The sequence below is a fragment of the Gracilinanus agilis genome, chromosome 2, assembly GCF_016433145.1.
Source record: "Gracilinanus agilis isolate LMUSP501 chromosome 2, AgileGrace, whole genome shotgun sequence".
Taxonomy (NCBI): Eukaryota; Metazoa; Chordata; class Mammalia; order Didelphimorphia; family Didelphidae; genus Gracilinanus; species Gracilinanus agilis.
In genome coordinates, this window is record NC_058131.1 from 153,804,931 (window position 1) to 153,825,528 (window position 20,598).

At 40.8% G+C, this 20,598-nt stretch overlaps 1 protein-coding gene and 1 non-coding gene across 2 annotated transcripts in view; both read right to left on the reverse strand.

Moving 5' to 3' along the window:
- Positions 1-3,442: 3,442 nt before the first annotated feature.
- Positions 3,443-20,598, reverse strand: part of LOC123233403 (serine/threonine-protein kinase 10-like) — a 52,263-nt gene continuing 35,107 nt past the window's right edge. The window contains exons 10-18 of the mRNA XM_044659517.1: positions 20,402-20,532; positions 19,165-19,288; positions 18,352-18,531; positions 16,022-16,151; positions 14,148-14,272; positions 11,809-11,994; positions 7,718-7,843; positions 4,397-4,510; positions 3,443-3,579 (exon numbers count right to left, since the gene is read on the reverse strand). Of these exons, the coding sequence (XP_044515452.1) occupies positions 3,463-3,579; positions 4,397-4,510; positions 7,718-7,843; positions 11,809-11,994; positions 14,148-14,272; positions 16,022-16,151; positions 18,352-18,531; positions 19,165-19,288; positions 20,402-20,532 (1,233 nt within the window). The 3' untranslated portion in view covers positions 3,443-3,462. The remainder of the gene's footprint in view (positions 3,580-4,396; positions 4,511-7,717; positions 7,844-11,808; positions 11,995-14,147; positions 14,273-16,021; positions 16,152-18,351; positions 18,532-19,164; positions 19,289-20,401; positions 20,533-20,598) is intronic.
- LOC123238560 lies at positions 4,167-4,366 on the reverse strand. Its single transcript, XR_006505708.1, has one exon. It is a non-coding gene; the product is annotated as a U2 spliceosomal RNA (small nuclear RNA).

Consider the following 20,598-nt stretch of genomic DNA (forward strand, 5'->3'; position numbering starts at 1 on the left):
TGGGCAAGTCATTTAACCTCCATTGCCCTTACCACTCTTCTGTCTTGGAACCAAAACACGTTATTTATTCTAAGATGGAAGGTTAGGGTATTTAAAAAAAAAAGAAAGAAAAATTCAGTCATAAACCACAATAAATTAGTGGCTTTTGTTTCTGCTTGAGTTTCACATTATGCTCCATAGCATGTCAAAACTAGAAAATTCTTTTTCCCACCACCCAAATTACGTTTGATTGACACACAATTCACTCTGGATTGAAAGATCTCCTCTGTTAGATAGCTGTGTTTCGGACAGCAGGATTAAGCGATTTGTTTGTCTCTAGGATAAAAATTCAGTCCTGGCTCCAACTGACGGAGGGAGGAGGAGGAGGAGGATGAGGACTGGAACTCCAAATAACTTTTTTTTCCCTCTGTGCAATTAGACAGAGAGCTTCCAGCCAGAGCCCTGCTAAACAAGCTTGTTTTGTTTCCAGGAAGGAAACTGAGCCAAGCCAGGAGATTCAGGACTGATAACCTCTGTCAAAGCCTCAAACTTTTCAGCTTGTGATAAGACTTAGAGGGCACACACTGTTTTCTTCTTTTTAATGGAACTCTGAGTGCAGTGACTTAATGGGTGCAATCTTGGACTTTATATGCTTTGCAACATGGGGCATTGTTGTTCTTGTTCTGTTTAAATGGATTGACAACTTGCATTTCCTTAGGATTCTTGAGGTCTGTAAAAAACGAATTTCCATCTTGCAGATGAGGAAACGGAGCCTGAGAGGTTGTGTCTTGTCTTGACCCACACAGAAAAAGCAGGATCTGGAGCCCATATTTTGGCATGTCTTTGGAACTTATTCAACTAAATTAGATTCAGCAAACAGGAAATTCCCCCTATGTTAAAGGTTCCATGCTAAATATCTTTTTTTTTTTTTTTTTAAATCTTTACCTTCTTTCTTAGAATCATTACTGTGTATTGGTTTCAAGGTGGAATGGTAAGGTCTAAGTCAGTGATTCCCAAAGTGGGCGCCACCGCCCCCTGGTGGGTGCTGCATCGATCCAGGATAGCGGTGATGGCCACAGGTGCATTTTGGAACATGGATTCAGTGAGGTAACCAATTTATTAACAAAAAAAACCCAAAACCAATTGCAAATAGTCAATCGCGGTGATTTAAGATTACTGCTGATGAAAATAGAGCCGAGGATTACTAAGTTGGTAGCAGCACACCAGGTTCATCCTTCTCATTAAGATGATTTTGAATGTTTTAACTTTTTTTGTATTACATTCTATTCTGAGTTCAATAGTTTCATAATTTCAAAGTTCAATGTTTCTAATTTACACTTTTCTTTACTACATCTTACGAAAAAGGTAGAAACATTAGTACATATATCTTTCCTATTAATTGCTATTAAAATGTAAAAAAAATTAATTTCCAGGGGGTGCTAAGCAATATTTTTTCTGGAAAGGGATTGGTAGGCCAAAAAAGTTTGGGAACCACTGGTCTAAGTGATTGGGATTAATTGACTTGCCCAGGGTCACCCAGTTAGGAATTGTCTGAGGTCAGATTTGAACTCAGGAGGATAAGTCCAGTGTCCTCTCCACCATGTCACCTAAATTGCTCCATGTCAGGTTGTCTTCCTCCTTTTTTTTTAATTTTTAAACCCTTACCTTCCATCTTAGAATCAATACTTTGTCGTTTTAAAATTTTTTTTAATTTTTTTAGAAAAATTTTCCATCGTTCCATGATTCATGTTCTTTTCCCTTCACCACCACCCCCCCCAAGCACCTCCTCCCATAGCCAACACACATTTCCACTGGTTTTAACATGTGCTATCAATCAAGACTTATTTCCATATTATTGATAGTTACATTGGTGTGGTCGTTTCAAGTCTACATCCCCAATCATGTCTGCCTCAACCCATGTGTTCAAGCAGTTGTTTTTCTTCTGTGTTTCCACTCCTGCAGATCTTCCTCTGAATGTGGGTAGCATCTTTACCGTAAATCCCTCAGAATTGTCCTGGGTCATTGCATTGCTGCTAGTACAGAAGTCCATTACATTTGAGAATCAATACTTTGTATTGGTTCTAAGACAGAAGAGCAGTAAGGGCTAGACAATGGGGGTTAAATGACTTGCCCAGGGTCACACAGCTAGGAAGTGTCTGAGGTCAGATTTGAACCCAGAACCTCTTGTCTCTGGGCCTGACTCTCAATCCACTGAGCCACCCAGCTGCCCCCAGCTTTCTCCTTAAACGAAAGGGAGTATCTTTAGAAAGAAAGGAGGAGAGAAGGAAACTCTTGTGGACTCTCTTTGTTCTTGGTGTACTTGATGTAATCCTCTGATAGAATGAGCCTGGAGAAATAGCTCTAAAGACTTTGGTTTTTGGCCACAAGCCTGCTTTCTATCTCCCTCTGCAGGAAGGTCTTCACAAGGACGTTGGGCCATTTTGGTGAAGGGTTTGATTTGCCTTTAAGTAGCCGGTCCCCAAAACAGGCTGTCAAGGCAACACCTGGTATTGACCGTCACTCTTAAAAAAAATCACTTTTTACTCTAATGCTTTTATAACAATATTACAATAATGCTTTTTTAGTGAACAGAAACCTTAAAGTACACAAACAAAAGCAAAACAATTTACTCAAAAATCAGAAGGTTCTATTGTTTATAGTCACAAAATATGTACATTTATGCCATATCCAACCTATCCTTTTTGCCTATACTTCTCTTCTTTACCCTCATTCATGGTATATTTTCAGGATTTTCAAATGATGGTTTTTATGAATGCAGGGGCAACCAGTATCTATGTTGCTCTTTTGGGTTTGATTTTTTTGTTCTGCATTATTTTGTCTATATTTCCCTATATTTATATTAGAGGTATTGTGCTACATAGGAGACAAAAGGTTTGCTTTATGGGGCACAAACCAGCAAAGGATTGTGAAACACCAGGATAGTCTGGACCATCCATGGAAAAAAGGCCCCTGTGCGTATTAACACCTTGAAGTAATGCCCTGATGGTCCCACCCTAGCTATAGTTATAGGTTCAATAATAGTTAATTCTTGTTCATTTATAACAATTTATTCCTTGACTGTAAAATGACTGGGTTATTTCCAATTTTTTTTAGCTCTTACCTTCCATCTTAGAATCGGTACTATGTATTGATTCTAAGGCAGAAGAGTGGTAAGGGTAAGGCAATGGGAGTTAAGTGACTTGCCCAGAGTCACACAGCTAGGAAGTGTCTGAGGCCAGATTTGAACCTTAGAATCTCCCATCTCTAGGCTTGGCTCTCCATCCACTGAGCCACTCAGGCGCCCCCTCCCCCCTGCCCCCAATTTTTGCTATTGGAAAATCTTGCTAAAAATATTTTATTACAAATAGATCTTTTTCATTTCCTTAAAATATAATGTGTAGAAGCTTCATCCCACTTTTGAGGAACCTGGAAAAAAATGACTGATGAAAGGAGGTGTGGGCTAGCTGACACAGAAGCAGGTTATTAAGTAGGGAAGTGGAACACAGGGAAGAGCCGTTGAAGCCTCCTTGCCGGCTCGCTCCCTCGCCGGGGCCCTGGGAAACGAAGCTGGGCTCTGTTAGACAGCTCTTCCTCCAGCATCTGAAGGGCAGAAAGAAGAAGACAGTGATGCATGTCCTTTCTTAATCTGCCTGGCTAATCTTCCTAGCGTGCGGCTCTGACCATGTCATTGTCCCATTCAAAATTCTGCACTGGTGTTTCACACTTATTAAATAAAGTACTAACTCCTTAGTCCCTCCATTCCAACCTCCCCCAAATCTGTGCATGATCCACCATCTAGCCTCATCACACACTCATGCCCTCTCAGATAATCTCTATTCCATCCAAATTGGATTTCTTGGGGAACAGGGTCTAACCATGTCATCTCTCTCCTGTGAATGCAGTACCTCCCCGTTACCTGTAGGATCAAATCCAAACTCTTTCATCTGACATTCAGGGCTCTGCCTAATCTGGCTCTCCCTCCAATTTACCTTTCTAGTTTTCTTATAAATGACTCTAGCCAGAGAAGTCTTCTTCCTAAGCTTGCTAAATGACATTCCATTTTCCATGTCCGTGCCTTTGCCCTGGCTGTTCCTCATGCCTGGAATGCACTCCCTCTCTCTATGTCTGACTGAATAATCCCGAGAGGGTCCCACCTGACAAGGACTTGTTTGGCTCCGATGCTCCGTCATCACTTCCCTCAGCAGGCATTCATGGAGCGCCTACTGGATGAGTGGGTCCCAAATTGCCATATCCGTAATTTCTAAGTCATCCCTTCACACTGAGCCTGGTCTGAGTGTCTGTATGAACAACCTGTGCTGAACTCCACTGACCTGCTTCTCCCACTCAGATACTACACTTGATCTTAGCCAAAAGGCCGAGAAGCGATGCTTCTTCCACTGGGGCAGGCACCCCTTACCTCTTTTCTGGCAGCCAGCCTCTCCTGCCACTCTCGTAGCTCCATGGTGTGTTCGTCATCCAGGGCAGTTAGCTTTTTCTTTTCCTGTTCTACCAGGCGCTGGAGTTTCTCATTCTATACAGAGGAGAAGAAAGACAAGCTAGAGGTCAAGGAGCTCAGAGGCCCAATATGTATACATACATCGATATCCACTCCCATACAAACACTCATCTTCCCATCACATTTCTCTTCCGTGTCTCCTGAGCTCCAAGTATTATAAAAGGACATAGCCAGGAAAAAAGGATGTCACGAGAGAGGAAAAAAACACATGGGGGAGGGCAGCAGACAGTGCCAAACACATAGAAAATGCCTAATAAATGATTGTTGATTGACTGACTGACTAGAAGCAGGGGGTGTGGAGGGGGAGCGTAAGAGACTTTGGTTCTCCTCTTGACTCTCCCACTAACTTGTGGGAACTTTGGAGAAATTTCTTTATTTCTCTGGATTTTTGACTTCTTCCTCTATAAAAGAGGTTATCCGAGTAGGTAATCTATCAGATTTCTTCTAGCTTTGATATTTTATGGCCAGAAACAAAAGAATTATTAGTTGATGAGCCCCTTGAAGGTAGGGACTTTATTATTTTCATTGTTGTATCCCCAGAACCCAGCACAGCAGGGCAGCCAGGGAGGCCATATAGAGAGCTCTGGGCATGGAATCAGGAAGACCTCAGTACAAATCTGGCCTCAGAAATGTCTAGCTGTGTGACTGAGCAAATCACTTAACTTCTGTTTGCATCAGTTTCCTCCACTGTGAAATGGGGGATAGTGATTGTACCTTTTCCCCAGTGTTATGAGAATAAATGAAATAATGGTTATAAAGCACTAAGTACAGTGCCTGACATTATACAAATGTTAGTTATTATTATTATTATTATTATTATTATTATTATTATTACATAGTTGGTAAATATAGAAAACTTTTATTTAGTGCCTACTGCTTATAAAGTACTGTGCCAGCCACTTGGAAGTACAAAGTTTAGTTGGTCCCTGCCCTCACGAATATTTTAATCTAGCTGGAGGACCACAGAACAACGTAGATCATGATAAAACACAATTAAATCGTGTCGGACTCTTCATGAACCCATTTTTTAAAATAAAGATTGATTTGCCATTCCTTCTTCAGATCATTTTAAAGATGAGGAAACTGAGGCAAGTAGGGTTAAATGATTTGTCCAGGGTCACATCACTAGTAGCATGATACTGTATGATAAAAATAGTAGAGAGCTATAAAATAAAGCCTAAGGTGAATTCTAAGGGAAAAGGAAGCATTTAAATTGGAACTTAAAGGATAGGTCAGGCAAAGATGAGATGGAAGGAAGGGAAGAAAGACATTCCAGGGATAGGCTCAAGAGAGTGTAGTATACGTTTGAGGTGTAGAATCTAATCTAGTGTGACGAGAGCATTGAATGCCTGGAAAGGAGTAATAAAATGGGACTAGAAAGGTAGGATGGTAACAGACTATGGAAGACTTAAATTCCAAAGCAATAGAATTATATAACTAGAATGAACTTGTTCAAAGAAAGGAAAGGGCAAAGTGGGGATTTGAACTTAAGACCTCTGACTCTAAACCTACTCTTCTCTTCTACCGTACGATGTTGGGGATCTGGACCTCAGAGATGGATGCAGTTACCTGCACAGAGGAAATTCAAATGAAACCATGGCAGCTAATGTGAAACAGTGGAGAGAGCAGTGAGTCCAAGACTTGAGTTCAAATTTAGTCTCAGATACTTAATGTGAAACACTGGATAAGTCGCTTAACTTCTCCTGTCTCCTCCACTGTAAAATGGGAATAATAAGAGCGCTTACCTCGCAGAATTGTTGTGGGGATCAAATAAGCATAACTTTATAAAGCACTTAGCACAGTTCTTGGCACATAGTAGGTCCTGTATAATTGCTATGAGATTGTCGAAGGAGAATACAGAGAGAGGAGAAGGGTGGAAGGACAGAATCTCAGGGAACATGAATGTTGGGGGTGGGTGGAGGGGCCAGGAAAGCCGTTATTGGAGGAGTGGTCAGAAGGTGGGAGGAATATCAGTTGAGTGGGTAAACTACAGTAAAAAAAGGGGACATAGAAGAAAAGGCACATTAGCACATAATGAGCTACAGGTACAAAGTACTTTATATCAGTTATTTCATTTGATCCTTATGACAATCTTGAAACATAGTTAGTTTTAAATATTACTATCCTCGTCTTGCCAGCTAAGTGGCACAGGATAAAGCACTGGACTCAGAATTGGGGATGATTCCTCTTCAAATCCAGCCTCAGACACTTACTAGCTGTGCGGTCCTGGACAAGTCATTTAACCCTGTTTTTGCCTCAGTTTCCTCATCTGTAAAATGCCCTGGAGAAGGAAATGGCAAATCACTCCAGTATCTCTGCCAAGAAAATGCCCAAACCATTGGGGTCACAAAGAGTTAGAGGCTGAAATGACTGAACCACAAGATTCTCCCCTTACAGATAAAGAAACTGAGACTTGGAAGTTAAGTTCAAGGTCATACCATGAGTAGGAGACAGTCTTAGAACTGAAACCCAGGCTAGCTAAGTAGTCTCTTCCGTCCTCTCCATGTGCACCTCAAAATTCAAAAAATGTGATTTCCTCCAGACTGTCATTGGTGTCTGACTTGATTTTGATGAATCCTGATTTTAATTTATACTGTTCAAGTTCACAAAAATATAGCGAGCCGAGAGGGGATGGCAAGAGGGATGGACCCTTATAGGAAAATTCAAATCCCAGCTTCTACACTTACTGCCTGTGTGACTTTGGGTAGGTCACTCAGCCTCTCTAGGCCCAACTTCCCTTATCTATAAATACAGAAAGGTTGGGGCAGCTAGGTAGATAGAGAGCCAGACCTAGAGACAGGAGGTTCTAGGTTCAAAATTGGTTTCAGACACTTCCTAGCTGTGTGACCTTGGGCAAGTCATTTAAGCCCCATTGCCTAGCCCTTAACACTCTTCTGCCTTAGGATCAATATATAGTATTGTTATTATTGTTTTTTTAACCCTTACTTTCTGCCTTAGATTCTAAGATGAAAAATAACGGTTAAAAAAAAACCCAAAGAGATTAGTCTAGATACTCTGGAGGGTCCCTTCTAGTTCTGTTCAACATGGCTTTGCTGATTTCTGAAAGCCCCAGTGACTCTCCTGAGGTCTTAGCATCCATCCCTAGAGCAGGTCTGCTCAGTGTCTGGCATTTCCTTTTCAGCTGGCTCCATTTTCTGCCCCGGAGGCATGGGGGGCAAGTAGAGGGGGCACCTGGGGCCCAGGAGAGCTCCTGCCACTCACCTGCATCTGCTCCACCTCCCGAACATTGGCCTCTAGCTGCTGTTGCAGCTCCCGCAGCTGTCCATGGTGCTTCTGCTGGTGCTGCTCTGTGTCTGCCTTCTGGCGTCCTTCCTCTTGCTGCAAGAACTGCACAAGACATACATCAGGCCAAATTGGGATTGATCCTAGGGCAGCAAAGCTTCCAGAATCTCCTGAAGGGGCAGCTTTGACCGGGCCCCTGACTCAGGGTATTCTCTATTTCTGCACACACAACTCTGATCACACCACACATCTGCTCAGAAACTTCCACGGATTCCCCATGGCTTACACTCAGGGTAATGGCAAAATTCCTTAATAGCATGTTTGAGGCCCTACCCAGTCTGATCCCAACCTACTTTTCTACTGTTGGTTCTCAAAACTCCTTCTTGTCTCTTTGCTCTAGCAAAGTTGGACCATTTGTCTTTTCTCATGCTGTGTTCTGTGTTGGTGGGCAGTTAGGCAGCATAATGGATAGAATGCTGGACCTGGAGTCAGGAAGACTTATCTCCCTGAGTTTAAATCTGGCCTCAGATGCTTACTAGCTGTGGCAAGTCACTTACCCCTGTTTGCCTCAGTTTCCTTATCTGTAATAACTGGAGAAGGAAATGGCAAATCACTCCAGTATCTTTGCCAAGAAAACCCCAAATGGGGTCACTAAGATTTCTTTAAATCCTAGCCTCTTGCCCTCAAAACTGTACTATGATGGCTTGTTATTTTACAGAATCACAGAATCTCAGAATTGGAAGAGACCTCAGTGGCTGTCTAGTCTCTAACCTGTACCTGAACAGGAATCCACTCTAAAGATTCATATTGGCTTCTCACCCAGCCTCATTTGAAGACCTTGAGTGAGGGGAAACCCCCAATTGCGGAAGGCAGTCTTTTGGATAGCTCTATTCATTACAAAGTTTTTCCTAGGGCCTAAATTTTCCTCTACAATATCTACCCATTTCTTGTACCTCAATTTGCTTTCTTGGGTCAAGCATAATAAATTTCCTCTTACATATGTGTCAGTTGAAGATAGCTCTCCAAATACTTGAAGATATCTACCCCCTGAATCTCTTTCAGACTAAATATCAGGAATCATTTTCTTTTTATCAAGAAAGAGAAGATACTAACTATAGACCTTTATTCCCTATGCATGTCTTTGAATCCCAAGCCTTTTGCTCTTGACCCTAGAAATTCTTTCCTCCCTTTGAAATACAGTTGGGTTCCTGGTTTCCTTTTTTTTTTTTAAACTGAAATATTTTATTTAATCAATTAATTTAGAATATTTTTACATGGTTCCATGATTCACTTTCTTTCTCTCCCCTCCTCCCACCCCCTACCTATGGCCAATGAGCAATTCCACTGGGTTTTACATATGTCATTGATCAAGACCTATTTCCATATTATTAATATTTGCATTAGAGTGATTGCTTAGAGTCTACATCCCCAGTCATGTTCCCATTGACCCATTTGATCAAGCAGTTGTTTTTCTTCTGTGTTTCTGCTCCCACAGTTCTTTCTCTGGATGTGAATAGCGTTCTTTTTCTTAAGTTCCTCAGAATTGTTCCTGGTTTCCTTTTGAAAAATTATGCCTTATCCAGATGTACCCATCCTTCAACGTCCAATCTCAGGTAGTAACTCCTTCATAAATTCTTTCCCCAAACTCCAACCCACACTGATATCTCCCCTCTCTTGCCTCCCACAATATTATTGTGGGTACCATCCACTTTGACCCTTGATTATATTCATTTTAGGTTCTCAATATAGTCTGTCTTTGTATTTCCAGGCCTCCTAATTGTTTCAGGACACTGGTCTTATCTTTTTAAGGAGACTATAAGCACATTGTGGGCAAAGGTCATTTGATATCTGTTTTTGTCAATGTCTTTGTCTATCTACTTATTCCTTTTTCCTATTTACCACATTGCTCCATATCCAGCTGGGTACATAAAGGTTTAATGCAAGGATTCTTAACCTGAAGTCCATGAACTTCAGAAATATATTTTGGTAACTATTTCAACATAACTAGTTTCCTTTGTAATCCCATATATTTTGTTTTATGCATTTAAGAACATGATTATTAGAAGGAGTCCCTTCAGCAGTCAGTCTAGCAAAGAAGGCCATGAAAAGTTTAACATTTCTGGTCAAAGGAAAGAGTCTTGATAGAGAGTCAGGAGACCTGGGTTCTAGTTCTACCTCTGCTGGCCACTAGCTGTGAGTCTTCAGGTAAAGCCATTTCATCAATCTGGACTTCAAATTCATCTTCCATAAAATGAGTAATTAGGACAAGATATGTCTAAGATCCCTTCTACCATTCTAGGCTTCCATGATTCTCATGGTAGGTGACTAACAAATGCTACATAATCATCTCAAAGAACAAAAAAATCAAGAATATCAAGGGAATTAATTAAAAGAAATGTGAAAGATGGTGGCCTAGTGGTACCAGATCTTAAACTGTACTATAAAGCAGCAATTATCAAAACAATCTGCTACTGTCTAAGAAATAGAATGGTGGATCAATGGAATAGATTAGGGATAAATGACCATGGCAGCCTAGCATCTGATAAACCCAAAGATCCTAGCTTTTGGGATAAGAATTCAGTATTTGACAAAAACTGCTGGGAAAATTTTAAAACAGTATGGCAGAAAGTAGGTATAGATCAATATCTCACACCCTATAGTAAGAAAAGGTCAAAATGGGTATACAATTTAGACATAAAGGGTGATATAAGTAAGTTAGAGGAACAGAATAGTTTACCTGTCAGATCTATGAAGAAGGGAAGAATTTATGACCAAACAAAGGATAGAAAGCATTATAAGTTATAAAATGAATAATTTTGATTATATTAAACTAAAAAGCTTTTGTACAAACAAAACCAATGTAACCAAGATTAGAAGGGAAACAACAAACTGGGAAAAATTTTTGTAACACATTTCTCTGATAAAGATCTCATTTCTTAAATATATAGAGAACTAAGTCAAATTTATAAGAACGCAAGTCATTCCCCATTTGATAAATGGTCAAAGGATGTGAATAGGTAGTTTTCAGATGAAGAAATCAAAGCTATTAATAATCATATGAAAAAATATTCTGAATTCCTCTTGACTAGAGAAATACAAATCAAAACAACTCAGAGGTACCACCTCACACCCATCAGATTGGCCAATATGACAGTAAAGGAAAGTGATAAATGTTGGAGGGGATGTGGCAAAATTGACACACTAATGTCTTGCTGGCGGAGTTGTGAACTGATCCAACCATTCTGGAGGGCAATGTGGAAAGGGCTATAAAATAATGCATACCCTTTGATCCAGTAATACAACTAGTAGATCTGTATCCCAAACAGATCATAAAAAAGTAGAAAGGACCTACTTGTACAAGAATATTTATAGCTGCTCTTTTTGTGGTAACAAAAATTAGAAATTGAAGGAATGTCTCTCAATTGGAGAATGGCCGAACAAATTGTGGCATAGATGGTGATGGAATACTATTGTGCTGCAAGAAATGACAAGCAGGATGATTTCATAAAGAGGTGAAAAGACCTACTTGAACTGATGCAGAGGGAAATAAGCAGAACCAGGAGAACATTGTATACTGTAACAGCAATAATGTGGAATGATCAACTATGACAGACCTAGCTACTCTCAGCAATACAATGATCCAGGACTATTCTGAGGGACTTATGACAAAGAATATTTTCTGCCTCCAGAAAAAAGAACTGTTGGAGTTGGAATGTAGATGAAAGCATACAATTTTTCACATGTTTATTTGGATTTTTGTTTTGGAATTTGGGTTTTATGTGATTATTCAATTAGAAAAATGAACAATATGGAAATCTATTTTGCATGATAATACATGTATAACTCAGATTGAATTACTTGCCAGCTCTGGAATGGGGTAGGGAATGGAGGGAGGGAGGGAGGGAGGGAGGGAGGGAGGGAGACAAATTGGATTGTATAACTTTAGAAAACTTATGTGGAAATTTGTTATTACATGTAATCAGTAAAAAAAAAACAACTGCCTAATTTTTAAAAAATGAAAAAACCCCTCCAAATAAAAAACAAATACTACATGGATCTAAATAGAATACCTGTTTGATTTGATCTCTATGCTCAGCACCACTTAAGTCCTGTAGCTTGAGACTCTCTTTGAACTGAGCCAGACGGACCCTAGTCTCACACCGTTGAGACTTTACTTGCTGGGTTCTCTCCTGGGCCTGCTGGTTTTTCAACTCTTCCAAAAGGAGGTGGTGGAAGCTATGCATTCGTTCATTATCCTATAAAGCATAAGAAAAGACACTCATATAAAGTGGAAGTTGGGGGAATTTATGGGTGAAGCTATGAACTGATAGAACCATTCTGGAGAGCAATTTGGAACCATGCCCAAAGGGCCATAAAACTGTGCATATCTTTTGACTCAGCAACAGCACTCCTAAGTCTATATCCCAAACAGATCAAAGATAGGGGAAAAGGACCTACCTGTACAAAAATATTTATAGCAGCTGTTTTTGTGATAGCAAAGAACTGGAAACTAAAGGGTTGTCTGTCAGTTGGGGAATGAATGAACAAGTTGTGGTATGGATTGTGATGGAATAATATTATGCCATAAGAATAATGAACAAGATGATAGCAGAAAAGGCTGGAAAGACTTATATGAAGTGATACAGCGTGAAGTGAGAAGAACCAAGAGAACATCGTACCTAGTAACAGCAATGATGTATGAAGATCACCTGTGAATGAATTAACTGTTATCCACAATGCAAGGATCCAGGACAACACCATCCACCTCATGGAGTCTGAATGCATTCCATTTTTCTCTAGTGTAAGTAATATGTATCTTCTTTTACAACATTATGAATATAGAAACATGTATTGTATGATAGATGGACAACACATATCGTATGACTTATGATCTTATGGAGCATAGAGGAGTGGGTGGGAGGGAGAGAACATGAATCACAAAATGTCAGAAAATGATTATTAAAGATTGCATTGACATGTAAAAAAATAAGAAAGAAAATTTTGAAAAAGAAAGAAAGCTCTATCAGTAGATGGAGTTGAGTGGGGAGAGATTCATTTCAGATATAGGAAACAGTGATGGGCAAAGGCTTGGAGATGGAGGGAAAGAGAATAATGGGAGACAAAGTAGTTCGGGTTGGCTAGAATGAAGAATGTAGAATGTGGTATAGAGTGGCTGAAAGGAGTGGTATTTGATAAAGTTGGAAGGTTAGATTGGAGTTGGATTGCTGGAATGCTAAGATCAGAAATTTCTGCTTTATTCAGTAGACAATGGAGAATAATGGAAAGGTTTTGAGTAGGAGAGTTATAGGACCAGAGGAGTGCATTAAAAACGATTACTTGTGTGTGGAAGGAAGGGTAAGAGGATGGGGGTTGGAGGGAATGGATTAAAGAGGACATAGCCTGGAGGTAGGAAGATCAGTGAAGAGCCTATTAAAATAGTCTAGGTGAGAAAAGATGAAAAATGAGGGTAAAGAGAGTAAAAAGGAAGTGAGTGAATGAGTGGGAGAGTGAGGAGTAGAAAGATGGTGAAAGTATAAAAGAAAGCACTTTTTCAGTTTTCAATTGGAAGTGGGTTGGGATGAAGGCGGCCAGTCTCAAAGCTGTCATTTCACAAGTGGCCTGGTCTGGTTCTGGGAGACCATCACAACTTTTTTGGCCTTCTCTCTTTTCTCAAATTTATCTGTTTACTCATTGAATCTTTCTGACAGAATGTAAATTCCTTAAGGGCAGGGGCTGTTTTGTTGTTTTGTCGAGTCTCCAGAACATTACCTTGAAAATAGAAGGTACTTAATAAATGCTTATTGGATTGGACTGGAGCCATGGAAGATATGCTGGATGTTGGGGGAAGTATGCTGTTCTGGTCCTTTTTTGGATAAACTTGACTTCCCACTCCCCATGTTGTTTTCTTTCTCCCTTTCTTTCTTTTGTTTTTCAGTGATGTGGATAGGATATTAGACTTGGAGTTAAGAAGACTTGAGGTGGAATCTTCCCTGGCACATCTGACTATGTGACCATAGTTAAGTCACCTCTCTCAGCCTCAGTATTCTCATCTGTAAAATGGGGATGATAACAAAAGTACCTATCTCACAGGAGTTATTGTGAGGATCAAATGAGATAATCTCTAAAGTTCTCTGAAAACCATTAAGCACTCTATAGACAGATTTGTGGGCAGTCACCTGAATGCTAAGTTTAATACCTAGGAAGAAATGGACTGACCTTGTAAAATTCAAACCTATAATCAATCATAGGAGGAATGAATCCAGTTCTTTTATTTCCCCCCACACCAATTTTAAGACCCTGGATGCCTGAGGGACATCTTTTGGAAATTCATCTATAAGGTAAGGAATGGTTTGGACTTGCTCTCTAGTTAAAATCAATATGCTTAGATATGAAAGCAGCTTGGCATTACCTTTTCATGGCGCTTGGTCAACTGTTGCTTGTGGAGGGAATACTGTTCCTTCACCTGCTGCTTGAAGAGTTGATACTTATCTTGTAAGTGAGACTGTTCCAGCTGCCAGATTATAGCCTCCCGGGCTGGAGAGAAGAGGATTCTCCATCACCACACACTCTAGTGATGTAACTTCTTATAATTATGTATTTTCTCAATCAATAAGTAATAATATAATTACTCTCGTGGGGAGAAGAAATCTGCAAAACTTTTTGATGTGAAAAAAGTGGTCCTTAAATTCTAGAAAGTTGTGAATGACTGAACTAGGTGATCCTTAAGGCCCCTTCCAGATCCAACATTGTGTGACTTTCAGCCAAAGATGATCCCATCCATTTTCTGCCTCTATTCCATCAAGCTGATCCAGTCACTTGGATCCTTAGATACTCTGATAAGGTCCCTAACCTTGATGGGAAGGCCCTATGAAATACAATCTATGAGGAATGCCCCTCTTCCCAGGACCACAGCAACTGGCTGATAATCTTTGGGAAGTTCTTCAGTTACAGAGACGTATATAAATTACCTCCTCAAGACATTCTTAACTTTAAGACCAAATACCGAATCTTGGTTCAAAGTCCTCAAACTGCCTCCAACTTGGTTTTTTTCATATACCACTCCCCCTTCATGCATTCTACATTTCACATTCTGAATACATCTTGGATTTCTTTCTCTCCCATTCTCATCCCTTCCTCTATGGTCTACATACCTTTGCTTATCTTACCTGGGTCCTGTAGGAAAAGATGAATAATTCTTAAAAGGGCTCTATTAAAATTCTACCTGTGGAGACAGCTAGGTAGCACCATGGATAGTGTACCAGGTCTGGAGTATGGAGGACTTGAGTTCAAATCTGGCCCTATTAACTTCATAGCTATATGTGACCGCAGGCAAGTCACTTAACCCCAATTGCCTAGCTGTGGGCACTCTTGTCTTTTAGAATGGATACTAACACAGAAAGTGTGGATTTTAAAAAGTTCTACATGGAATGGTGTTTCCTCTCTAGGCCATACATTCATTTCCTTACCAAAGTCTGTAGCATAACCACTGAACATGGAGGTCAACCTATAGTTCCAACCTAAACCTGGGACAAGGTGGGGGTGGGGGTGGGTTGGGTGGTGTAGTCTGGAAGGAGTGGCCATGTCTTTAGAATTCCCTGCTATTATACTCTGGCCTAGATCCATGTGTGGATGCTCCAAGGACTGTACATTCTTCATTCCAGGATCCCTGCTATCCTTTCTCATGAGAAGTTTGGATTGTAATGGAATCACTGATTGGGAGGGACCTTTGTGTCATCTAGTCTTTTTCTTAACCAAAGCATGAATCCCTTCTACAATATCCCTAATAAGTAGCCTTCTAACCTCTAGTGAACACATTCAGTAATGAAGAACTCATTACCTAAAAAGATACATAACTGAGTTGTTTTTAGACAGCTCTATTGAGGAAGTTCCTCCTGTTGGCCCTCTGTTTGCCCTCTGGAGCCTCTCAGAATAGAATTAATTCTTCTTTTTTAAAAAAGCCTTTACCATCTGCCTTAGAATTGATACTAAGAAATTGTTCCAAAGGAGAAGTACAGTAAGAACTTGGCAATTGGGATTAAGTGATTTGCCCAGGGACATATAGCTCCCAAGAATCTGAGGCCTCATTTAAATCCAGGGCCTCCCTACCCCAGGCCTGGATCTCCATGCACTGAGCCACCTAGCTGCCCTAAGTTAATTCCTCTTATAAATAATGGTCTTTCAAGTCCATAAAAATATCTGTCACATTCTCCCCATGTCTTTCCATCTTCAGGCCTGTATCCTTTATCCACCACTCCTAACTCACAGTTTTGAGTCAAATTCTACCTCTTTTGAGGCTGTGGATTTTGCTAGTGCATTCCCATTCAATGGAGGTCACTTTTTTCTTATGCTCCTGGATCAGTTTCTGTAGCGCTTGATTCAGCTGTTCTTGCTGCTGCTGGAGAAACCTCTGCTCCTGAAGGAAAAGTGGAAGACATGTTCATCTTGTACCAACAGTAGTAGTGTCACCATCACCATCCTCACCATCAATCACCATCGACATCACCATTACCACAACCATTACCACCACCACCATCCCCATCCCCATCCACCACAATCACCATCACTACCTCATCACCATCACTACCTCATCACCATTACCTCCATCATCCCCATCCCCATTCCCATCCACCATAATCACCATCAGTACCACATCACCATTACCTCCATCATCCCCATCCCCATCCACCACAATCACCATCACTACCACATCACCATCACTACCTCATCACCATTACCTCCATCATCCCCATCCCCATTCCCATCCACCATAATCACCATCACTACCTCATCACCATTACCTCCATCATCCCCATCCCCATCTACCACAATCGAGATCACTTTCACCATTACCATCATGTAAGATTTCTTGGTCTACTGTTGGGTACAGAGTATCATGACTGAGCCCTGGAGACAAGGAGATACTTAAGACAGGGTCCCTTATCTTAAGGCATTTAAATTGGAGGGATCCTTTTATTCTTGTTGTTGATAAGGGAGCAGTCTAAAGATAGTCTAGACCAGCCTAAAAGTCAGAAAGATCTGAATTGAAGTCTTGCCTTAAACATTATTAGTTGTATGAAGTAACTTAACCTCTCATTGGCCCCAAGCAACTCTCTAAGACTATATATTATAGATGAATTACTGATCTACACAGGTGAATAGAGTTTTCTAATCAGATGCAATCAGGATAGAAAATCCTACAAGATCCAGCTAGACTATACAAAGTGCATAAACTTGAAAATGCGTTGCCCTGGGGCAGTTAGGTGGCACAGTGGATAGTGTGCCAGGTCTGGAGTCTGGACGACCTGGGTTCAAATTTGGCCTTAATACTTCTTTGATGTGTGGTCCTAGGCAAGTCACTTAGACCCAGTTACAAATAAATAATCTATATAAAGCACCTTGTAAATCTTAAAGCCCGTGTAGGAAGCAAGTGGCTCAGTGAATAGAGAGTTAAACCTGTAGTCTCCAAATCCAGCCTCAGACACTTACTCAGACAGTATATGACCCTAGGTTCTTAATTTCTGTTTGTCTCAATTTCTTCATTTGTAAAATAGGGATAAATAGTATCCACCTCCCTGAAGTGTTGTGAGATTCAAATGAGATGACATTTGTAAAAAGCCCTATTTAAGTCTTAAAAGTACTTTATAATACCTGGGTTCAAATCTGGTCTCATAAATCTCCTAGATGTGTGAACTTGGTTAACTCCAATCATCTAGCTGTTGTCACCTTCTGTCTTAGAAATTATTAAGAGAGAAGGTAAGGTTTTTTTTAAGTCTAGATAATGCTTATTATTATTTATTATTGTTCATCAGAGACTTTGACATTTCATTCTAACATTTGAATTGGCTTACCTTAAAATCAATACTTATGAGCTTAATACTTAATGTAATATATATGTGATATATAATGTATAATATATATAATATAATACTTAATACTTATGATCTATATATGAGGACATTAAAATATGTACACTCATGAAAAGTAACATTCAAAAATGTTCCTTCAAGAAACACCCTGCTTGTTATTCCCTAGGCTGTGATCTAGCCTGTCTAACTAGTCCCAAATCAGATGGGATCCAAAGCAGCCCTGTTTTTTGGAAGGCCTAAATCCATCTAATCACTTTGTTCTCTTCCTTTTCCCACTATATATATATTTTTAAACTGTTACCTTCCATCTTAGAATCAATACTATGAACTGGTTCTAAGGCAGAAGAGCTGTATGGGTGAGGCAATGGGGATTAAGTGTCTTTCCCAGGGTCACACAGCTAAGAAGTGTCTGAGGCCAGATTGGAACCTTCCATCTCTAGACTTGATTCTCCATCCCCTGAGCTACCTACCTGCCCCCATTTCCCATCATCTTTCAATCCTTATAACTTCATCCAAATTAACCTGTCTTGATGAGAATCACATCGAGGATACCTGATCTCCCCTTATATATTATTCTAATTTTTGCATCAATATTGTCCTAACCTCAGTGCTAGGCAGGTATCGGGTGATGTATGTCTGGAGTGACATCTGGACCTGCAGGTGTTCCTCTTCATCTTATACTCTCATCCCAAAGCCTAAGGGAAGTGTCCTTGGGCGCTGGACCGACACAAGAAAGCAATTCCTTACCTCTTTCCTGCTCTCCCTCAGTGCGGGCAACCTCCGATTGTAATCTTTCTCTTGCTTGGCTTTTAGGTGCCTCGCCTGGTCCTGGAGCCTCTGGGTATACTCTGCTTCTAACCTGTCGGTGATCTGCTGGTGATGGCGGTCCACAGCCTCCACTTGGCTGTCGTAGTGTTGTTTCTTACCCTGTGGAGAGATGGGTCACCACTCCATTCCTCACTCTGGTTGGATTCTATGATGCTCTCAGCATCACCGTATTTATCGCCATAAAGCATGGAACAGGGTTGAGTCTCCTCCTGTAGTGGGAAGTTTGCTCCTGGGCATGAGTGAGCAGGGAAGCCTGGAGGAGCATGCAGGTCTCCTGTTTCCTCGGGAAATGCTTCCACATTTTTCTATTCTAGCTCTTGTTTGGGTATAGACAGCCTTCCTTAGAGGTTACTTGGCATTTCAAATAAGACAGGGAAACAAAATCAAGTCTTAGTAACGCCAAAGTGGAGTTCTTTGATGATTCAGGAGAATCCTCTGATGATGCCCTAATCATAAGCAAGAGAGCCGAAAACGCCAGAAGGGGAGGATAGAGGGAAAGAGTGTGTTTTAATGTGCATGCCAGTACCTAAGGCTTTGAGGAAATGGGTATGTCTTAAACTATATCTTTATATTTTGAAGTAAGCACAAAATGAATAAATAACTAAGCTAAATCCTCTTTTTTTTTTCAGTTTCTTCATCTGCAAAATGGGTATAATCATACTTTTATTACCCACTTTGCAAAGGCCAGTTGGTGCTCTTGACCCATACTGAAGGTGACAGGATTACAGTTACCGTCATTTCCAGCTCTATGTGTCGGAACATCTGTTCCCTCTGCTGATGGTGTCTCTGGTCCAGCTGACTCTGGGCCCTCTGCTCTTCCTTCTGAAGGAGTCGAAGCTCTTGCAGCTCCTTTCGGCTGAAATATAGCACATCATTCAGGATCATGATAGGATATCTGCAAATATTACCTAGGGAGTTGGGGGATTGATCCATCTTATAGGTGTGAACACTGAGGCCAAAACAAAGAAAACCACTGTCTCAGTCAGGGATAGAGCAGAAAATAGTTCCTGGGAAGGTTGGCTGCCCAACACAAGAGAGCTATTGTGCTAGAGCGATAGGAGTTTTGGAATTGAGGTCTAAGGACTCAGATTGAATTTCATTTTTGCCACCTATTAACTTTGTAATTTAAGGCAAGTCACAGTCTCAGGCTTTTAAAAAATTTTATTTTAATAAATTTCCACATAAGTTTTCCAAAGTTATATGATCTGAATTGTCTCCCTCCCTTTCAGGCTTTTAACAAAATGTGACTTTTATTTTTATGTCCCCCCTCCACTTAACTATGTGCTAGGCATTGTGCTAAGTGCTGAGAATGGTCCCTTCCCATCAGAATGCATCCATATAAGGCTGATGGAACTCCTGTATTCACCTGCTAAAGTTCTTTCTAGTCCCTCCTGTTAATGAGGGAGTCACTGCTGCCCACTGAGGCAATGCTTAACTAATGCTGTATGTGTTTTTGTATGTAGTTTGGCATATCCCGATGAACTGTTTACATCTGTTTCTAATAACTGAGGCTAAAAGCAACCATGTGTCTGTCCATCGTGGACCATTGTGGGAAACTCTTTCTCACCTCAGTACCAAAGTGCATAAAGGAGGAAACCCTGGAGGATTCCATGACAGCTGAGACAGCAGGTATTTCCTGCTCACATTTCCTGAGGCTTAAGGTGAGAAAGGACCTCGTGGCGTCATCTAGTCTATCCTTCTGCCAGGAAGGAGATGGACTGGGTCCAACAGATGGCAGGGGACTGGCAAGCTTTCTCGGACTTTTCTGGGTTTCTCACTCTCTGTCCTTGATCCCCTCCTGCTATGTACATAATCAATAATTTAGGAATCTATCATTCCTGTTCTCTAGCCCAAGCAAACACCCTGCTTCCTGTGGGAAGTGCCTCTTGAGTGTCCTTTCTGGTTGGCCAAAGAGCAGTTGGTTCCTCTCTGGGAATGAGGAGGAGCGAGGGTGAATCTTTTCTCTCACCGGGCTGAACGGACACTCTCTCCTTTGTGGTCAGCATCCTGCACAGGCCTGGAAGTCGTTACACTGACCTCCTTCCCATCCACCACAAACTTGCGTGTTTTCTTTACAGTTTTCCTGAAGGAAAGGGGGCCCTGAAGCCAAAAAACAGAAAGGTTCAGCACCCTGGGAGCTCCATCATCATCCTGGGGGGATGAAGG